Genomic DNA, 8083 nt, shown 5'->3' on the forward strand with positions numbered 1-8083 from the left:
TACAGAAATCGAATGGAAACCCCTGAGAAAAACCCTAGTTGGCCGAATAAAACACTACCCACACACACTGCACGATCAATCCCAATCCAAATTACAATCGAATACGCTTTGATCTCTCAAAGACGCCCTGCAGCGCACTTATCCGAAGTTAGATTTCACACCCAGATCACTAGAAAACGAGTCAAGGACTCAGAACGGTACGTCTGAGGATCCAATTATGTCTCTCATCACTTTTTATGCCATAACTGTCAATTTATTATGTTTAGGATGCATGCTAGTTTAATTTAGTTGTTTTTGCCAAGAAAACTGTTTAATTATCATAACTGCTGCTTTTAATGTTTCTGTTATAATTGTTGAGTTTTCTAGGTTCATAACGCAGCAGAATTTCAATTTTTTTATCAAAAGCCCAAACAAAGATCCATGTAATTCGAATAGATAGACTAATTGCATAATTAAAACTTATGTCGTATTCAAACAGCAATTTAGGAAGGAAGAAGATGGTTCACTTTGGTAATACCTTGCCTCAGATCAGAAACGCCTCCAAAAGAATGCGTTCTCTACAAGTATCCACACGAACAAACCTTTGCCAAAACGAGTGCTTGTGTGCTAGCACTATTGCTTCACAAAGCAATTCGAATTATTAGTGATTGTATGTCTCGTGTTTATTTCGAAAAACACATATCTAAAACCCTAGCTTAATAGTCTATTTATAGGAAAATAAGACATTTAGGGTTTACTCAAAAATGTGTTTTACAATCATATTTTTTTAGATTATCCTTTTAATTTTATCCCAAAAAAATCTTGATCTTTTAGCCATTTTTAAATTTCACTTTGACTTTGTAAAATTACCAATTCTAACCAAATTCACACTATTAGGTTTTAAATTTCCCATTTTTGGTAAATTGGATTCTTTTCCATTTGAATAAAATTAAAAAAAACTTATAAATAACTTTAATTTGACTCTTTTTCCATTTGAAAAATTCAAAATGAATGACTTATTTGAACCCTTTTTTAATGAAAAGAGGCCAATTTAGTACGTCGGGTACAATTGAAAATAAAAAGTTTGGATTTGGTACAATTGGCAATTTTACAACGTTTGATTAAAAGTGAGAAGGAGATAAAGTTCGAGGTTTTTTAAGGACATTAGGCCTTTTAAAAAATTATCTTTTATCTTGTTAGCAATCCAGTGATAAAATAATGGCTAAAAAAACTTTGTTGATATACTTTTAAAAATTTAAAAGGTTAATCTAAAGAAATAAAAGTTTAAACGTCCAAATAGCATATTTTGAAAAATTCACATGTCGTTAGTGTAATTTATATTAAGTCTATAGAATTTAGTTAATGTGAAATTTCAATAACACGGAATAAAAAGTTATTAAATTTTTAATGATATAAATTTTCTTATTATTATTTTAATAATTTTATATAATATAATTTATATGAATTTATGTTTAAATTACTATTCCTCCTTAAATTTTATTAAATCACTATTTTTTGATGCTCTGTTTTCACGTAACTAAAATCTCCTTAAAAAACGCAATTATTTAAAAATCTATCACCTTACAATTTTTTTGCATTTATACATTAACATAGAATTTTTTTTAATTATACTCCATTATCGGTTCGCAGGTTTCACCTCTACCCCAATGAGTTAATGACCTCTTTTTTTTTGATAATTTAAGGTGGAAAAACGCTTGTATGAAGAATCGCACCCACGACCTAGCAGTTTGCTGCTCAGCGTTTACCATTTGAGCAATAGGTAAACGTTACTGTTATGAACAGTATAAATTATAAAAAAAATTATCTAATTTATTCAATAATGTTTTAATATTAAAAAACATAAAATAAATATTATTTATAAAAAAATAAAATTGATGTACGTTTCTTTAAAAAAGAATTCTGGTTCTCAGGTGAGAAGGAGGAAATTTTCCTTCTCCCTTAATCCTCCTTCTCGTCTGAAAATCGGAAAATCTGAAAATCCGAAATAGAGTATAATTAAAAAAATTAGATTAAAATATATATGTAGAAAAATTATAAGGTGAGAGGTTTTTTTAATAATTAAATTTAAAAAAAAAAAAAAATTTATTATTTTTTTATCCGAGAAACATTAGTACTATTTTAAACATTCATTTGTTTTAACTTAGCTTACCGATTACAAAGGAACCCACACCCTTTGGGAAATACAAATGACGCCAACCGGGCTATCACTTGTTTGCATTATAATTACAATTCACATTTAGATTTATTGGATAATAGTAGTTAATTTTAAATTTTTTTATATAACGTGGTGGGTTACTTTAGCCTAATAATTTCTTTTATATAGTTTTAATCTCATTTGTTTCAAGACAAAATCTGGAAAGTAATAAAATAAATTTGTTATCCTTGGACAACTTATTATAACTGAAGGTCAATTTTCATAAATTTTAATGAAGTTTGCATTTATCTCTCAAATTTTGGTTAATATTAAAAACAAAATCAATTTAGATATTTTCAAACAATTAAATCCATAATTATTAGGCTAATTATTATGTTGAGCGAATGAATAGTAAAAAAGTTGAAGATTTCGATCTAAGGTGAGGGGATGATTAATAACTTTGTCCAACAAAATTTCCATGCTAGATCAAAGCAAATTAGCTAGAGTGATAGAACATATTGACAAAATGAAAAAAAAAATAAATGAATTAAAAATATCTATGTAAGTAGCTTTAAAAACAAAAGGAGAAGAACAAACTGAACCACAATAATCCATACTAATAATTACATAGATTAGAGCATAAAAAAAGATTTAAATTTAATTAGCTAGACATAGAGATGAACATGAAGAACAACAAAAAACAAAATAAGAAACAAACCATAAATAACCAAGTGAACAAAAATGGAAGCAATACTAGTCTTCATGTTCATGAAATCAAAAGGCCTTTCTTTTCCTGGAATTTGAAACACCAAACCTGGTGATAAAAATGCAAAAAGTGCAGCTGCTATCAGAGGACCAGCCCAATCATTCATTTTTACTCAAATTTTACAAAAATAAAAGAGGAGAATTAAGATGAAGAATAATAATAAATTTGTAATAATAGAGAAAAGGGTATATATATAAAAAAGAAGGGAAAATAATTTATAAACTTTTTTTAGAGAGAGAGTGAGTGAAGAGAATAGGATTCCATTAGCTAAAAATGAAAAAGATGTTATCATGATCAAACATTCTGAATTGATTATTCTATTTGTTAAAGTCTTTTTTTTTTTTTTTTAATTTTGTTGGTTGGATAAGGCAAAGAGAGTAAGTGTAATTTTCAATAGTTTGATCATGCAATTTGTAATCAATTACAAGTGCATAAAAAGCATAAAGTTTCGGTTTGGTGGAATGTACCATCACCATTTATAATTATTGATTTAATTTCATTTTAGGACAAAATATAATTTAATACTATATTTATATGTAGGAGGGTTACAAATAGTTCAAAAAACATGAACATAATTTAAGTAATGTGAAAAAATAGCTAATATGAGTCGAAAATTATTGTATTTATATCATAAAAAGGATTAATTTATTTATTTGTAGAGTTTTAAGTATGGTGTACCGTGGGTGGATAAATAAAAATAGACAAAATTTATTCTAAAATTCATGGACGCATATTTTTTAGAGAAAAATTAATAAGTACCCTACATGGCTATAATTAATTAGATTTTTACTGTTGACCAAAAAAAAGTTGATGACATACTTTTTAAGTTTTCAAATTGCACAAATAACTTTATAATATTTGAGAATTACTGTCAACTATAAAAAAGGAAAGAAGTGGTTACAAGAATCAAAATCTCCTACAAAATCTCAAAGCATAAATATAGAGCAATTAATATTCAAGAATATTTAATAATCCTTAATTATAGTAATTGATAATTTGAATTATATGCCATAAACGGCTAAAGGGAAACCAAAAAAATAAAATGATTAAAAAAATGAAAACAACAAGTATTTGCGAAACAAAAAAAAATCCAGCAAAACAACAAATTTATCAACTCATCATAAACAATCAACAAATATGAATAAACAATATAAATTCATTTATTTGTAAAAAAAACTGATATATTGTCAGTTACACGTAGTTAACCATTAATAAATTAAATTTAATAAAAAACTATTAACATCATAAAATTATTTTTAGATAAATCTAGCAAATATATCATAAAATTAACAGTACACCAAATTAGTTAGCTTTCAATTAACCAGTAGTCAATTATTAGTTAATTTTTAACTAATAAAAAAAAGATAATTAACATTATGTATTCATGTTTTAAATAACCAACACAAGTATAGTTAACTAATAGTTAACCGTTATGAAACATATAATTACTCCCCTAATTATTTTTAAAATTATTCAAATATAACAAAAAAACAACTGAACATCAAATTTTAATTATTTTAAAATAATCATACGTATAAAAATAATTGTTAGTTAACTATTAGTCACATGTTAATTAACTGTAATTAAAAAAAAGTAATTATCAATATATATTCATGTTTTATATAAAAATCATATAAAATTAGTTAACTATTAATTAACCATTAGAAAACATATAGTTAACCTTAATTATTTTTACATCATTGCTAATATCCCAATTACAATAAAAAAGACAACAGCTGCCAGCCACCTCGCCTTCATTCATCGTTCGCTTTCGTTCATCGTTCGCCTATCTTTGTCCCACTGCAACGACTACTTTCTTTGTTCAACTCAAACCACCTTCGTTCATCGTTTTTTTCATCAGTTTGACAGAAAAAAAAACTGCAATATAAAAAATAACAAAGACGATTCAAAATTTTTAGAAATGCTTGCAGAATTAAAATTTACCAAAGTTAACTATTACTATATTAAAAAATAAGATTATTAATATATCATTAGTACACCATTGGTTAACCAACAAAAAAATCAAGTCATAAAATTACAAATCAAAAATTGTTGTTGCGTCGCGGATCTGATCCTCAATTCCGATTTTTTAATCATGGCGACAAGAGGTCCTTCATTTTTTTGTAAAATAAAAACACTGTTTAACTGACAGTTTACACATAGTTAACCATTGGTTAACTACATCTAATAAAAAATGATATTAACGTCATAAATTCTTGAATTCGAGATCATTTGTCAAAAACCAACAAACAATTTAAAAATATCCTTAAAAATATATTATAAACAACATAGTAATTAACAACAGTCTGCAATGATGCATATAAATTCATTCACAACAAAAAGCAATAACTACCAAACAAGACAACAAATAACATTGCATATATACATAGAAATAGATCAAAAAACAATAGTAAATAAGATAAAATATATTAAAAAAAATACCTTGACAGCAATAACCATATCAACAACAGCCATATCCTTTCGATTATCGATGATATTCAAATCTTCGAAACCGCTATCATCATCTTCTTCCCGATTAAGAACTTTATGGTTCTTTTGCCGTCAATTCTTTTTATATAGAAATTGAAAGTTTTTTAGTAGACAAATATTTTGCCAAAACCTAATTTTGAACATTATGAAATTAATTTTCTTCCAAATTCAAATTGAATGAGAAGTTTCAGTGAATGGGATAATGGAGAGAATAAGTGGAGAGGATGAATCGGAGAAGGTTTGTCAAAAGGATTTTGTTTATTGGGAAAGATTTGGTAAATGAGAAGATTGAGTTAATTTCGGAGAGAATCTAGGAAAGATCAATCACAAATGGTAACATGCAAGGAAATCTTGGTTGACACGGAATAATGACTTTGTATTTTGACAATTAAATATTTGTATTTGTGCAAAGGAATAATTGTAAATTCAAATTCAATTTTTTGAAACCGTAAAATGTTAAATGGGTTTTTGTCAAAGTAATATTGAGATTAATTAGGTCCAATACAGTATCTAGGCTAATTTATTCTATTTTTTACTTTGTCCTTAATAAGTGTTTTTATTTTTTTACTTGGTTTCTTTACTTTTAAAAATAGTTTTATGGGCTCCTTATGTTTCTTTACTTGATCCATATACTTTTAAAAATATTTTTACTTGGTCATATACTTTCGAAAGCCAATCCTATATCAAGTTTCCATGGGTTAATTAATTTTAGTTAAATTTTAATTTAATTTTATATCAAGAAAATTGTTTTAAAAATTAGTTTAGTAGTAGTCTTTATAAGGGAGAGAATAAAAGAGAAATGAAATCTCAATGTCAATTTTTCTAAAAGTATTGAGATTCTATCTATTTCTTGAAAAATAATTTTTAATATTATCCTATTGAAATAATTAATTTATTTTAAATAGATGCAAAAATAACTAATTATAATGTAAATAGTATTATATTATCATTTCAAATTAGAACATTAAACCTGCTCTTTAGATATTTATATTTCATATATTTTTTCTAAAAGAATTTATGTTACCAAACCAATAAAATGAAATTAGAATATAATTTTCATTCCAAATGGGATACAAAAGTTAGTAAATTAGCCTAAGGGTTCCTTTACGTGCGTCTGGATTTAGATACCGGTCAATAAATGAATAGAAATATGCATATTATTAGTAGGTCCATAATTATTGATGCAAATCATATGCTAAAATAATGAGTACGGTTCATCCCATGAAAACTGGGGCCTGTATAGCCGTTTGAGCTTCCATCTAGAATTTTGATCAAATTCCATATTTCATGGCTTTGATTTATCCCACATCATTACCATTTTGATTGCCTTAATTTTAGGACTAGAAGCTTCTAATCATATTAATAAACGCCCTTTACAGGTATTCTTAATTTTTTTTTTTAAATATACTACTTCATTTACCTTCTCAACTAATGTATTGAAGGACGATAATGAACTTTGATCTAAAATGAAAGAGTTAAATAAATTGGGACCGATTAATACATGGCCTTTGGATTTTCCATGTCAGCCCTACAATTTAGCGTTCATTTTTTTTTTTTATAAATATTGTGCTTAAATTCTTGAAATTCTAAGGAGCAAAGGATATTCACTCCTCAACTTGGCACGAATCATCAAAAAAGTAAGGCGTTTGGATCAAACTAACACGCAGCTTGTGTTTTCGTATCAAAAACACTCAAAGAGAAGGGGAATGGCATTCTCTCTGAACTATGTAAAACCGGCTCAATTCACCCCTTAATTCCCACCAGAAACCGCTCCATTCTACTCCTAACAGTTGACCCACCGAAAACCGCCGCCAACTTTGATATCCACCGTTATAAATTTTTTTCCACCGGAAACCCGCCGCAACCAACCACCCACCGCTAGAAAAAAATTCCCGACAGCTACCACCATAAGGAGCAAACCGATCTGGGTCTGCTCCTCTTTAAAGAGCAGACTCATCTGGTCTTCACCGGAGCAGACCCAGATGGGTTTGCGGGTCTTCTCCAAAGCAGACCCAGATGGGTATGCTCGTCTTCTCCACGAGCAAATCCATATGGGTCTGCTCAGATGAGCAGACCCATCTAAGTGTGCTCCTCTTTATCGTTGAAGTGGAGCAGACACAAATAGGTTTGCTTCTCTTTACGGTAGTGGCTGCCGGAAATTCATTTCTGCGACGGGCTGGTGGTGGGTTGAGAGATAAAAAAATTACAATAAACTCCTAGAGTTACGAAAAAAATCTTCAAGTATTAATTTAAAAAATATAAAAAATATTAAAGATTATTTTAGACATTTTCCCAATTCTTTATGGAGAGTGTGTTTCAAACGCAGATTGAGATGACAAGGATAAGAGAGGAGCTTATTTGATGTATTTGAAAATAGTTGTGGTTTTGTTTGATCCAAAACCCTCCAAATGACTTCTTTGATATTTCGTGCCAAGGTAAGGGGGTAAAATGATCCTTTGTTCAAATTCTGAGAGATTGTGAGAAGGAGTCAGACAACCATATTAACCTTAACAAATTGGAGGTGTCCTTTAGTAGAACTATTTCCAATGCCAAGCGAAAGCCCATCAAAGAGTTATTCTCGATTTCATAGGTGGGCCAGTTTTTTAAATATTTTTGTCTTGCAACCATCATTGGAAGGTCTAAGAATATTGTTTACAACTTGCTTGGGGAAAGAATTTGAAAGAAATTGAAAA

The 8083-nt window shown here is 28.1% G+C and overlaps 1 protein-coding gene and 1 long non-coding RNA gene across 2 annotated transcripts; both read right to left on the reverse strand.

Moving 5' to 3' along the window:
- Window positions 1-2718: 2718 nt before the first annotated feature.
- On the reverse strand, window positions 2719-3192 carry LOC126682699 (uncharacterized). Its single transcript, XM_050378445.2, has one exon. The coding sequence runs from the start codon at window positions 3004-3006 to the stop codon at window positions 2800-2802; it is 207 nt and encodes a 68-aa protein (XP_050234402.1). The 5' UTR covers window positions 3007-3192; the 3' UTR covers window positions 2719-2799.
- Window positions 3193-4497: 1305 nt separating this feature from the next.
- Window positions 4498-5628, reverse strand: LOC126680408 (uncharacterized). The gene is made up of 2 exons (XR_007641133.2): window positions 5343-5628; window positions 4498-4778 (listed from the first exon to the last, which is right to left on the reverse strand). It is a non-coding gene; the product is annotated as an uncharacterized LOC126680408 (long non-coding RNA).
- Window positions 5629-8083: the final 2455 nt, after the last annotated feature.

The sequence above is a fragment of the Mercurialis annua genome, linkage group LG5 (genome assembly GCF_937616625.2).
Source record: "Mercurialis annua linkage group LG5, ddMerAnnu1.2, whole genome shotgun sequence".
Lineage (NCBI taxonomy): Eukaryota > Viridiplantae > Streptophyta > Magnoliopsida > Malpighiales > Euphorbiaceae > Mercurialis > Mercurialis annua.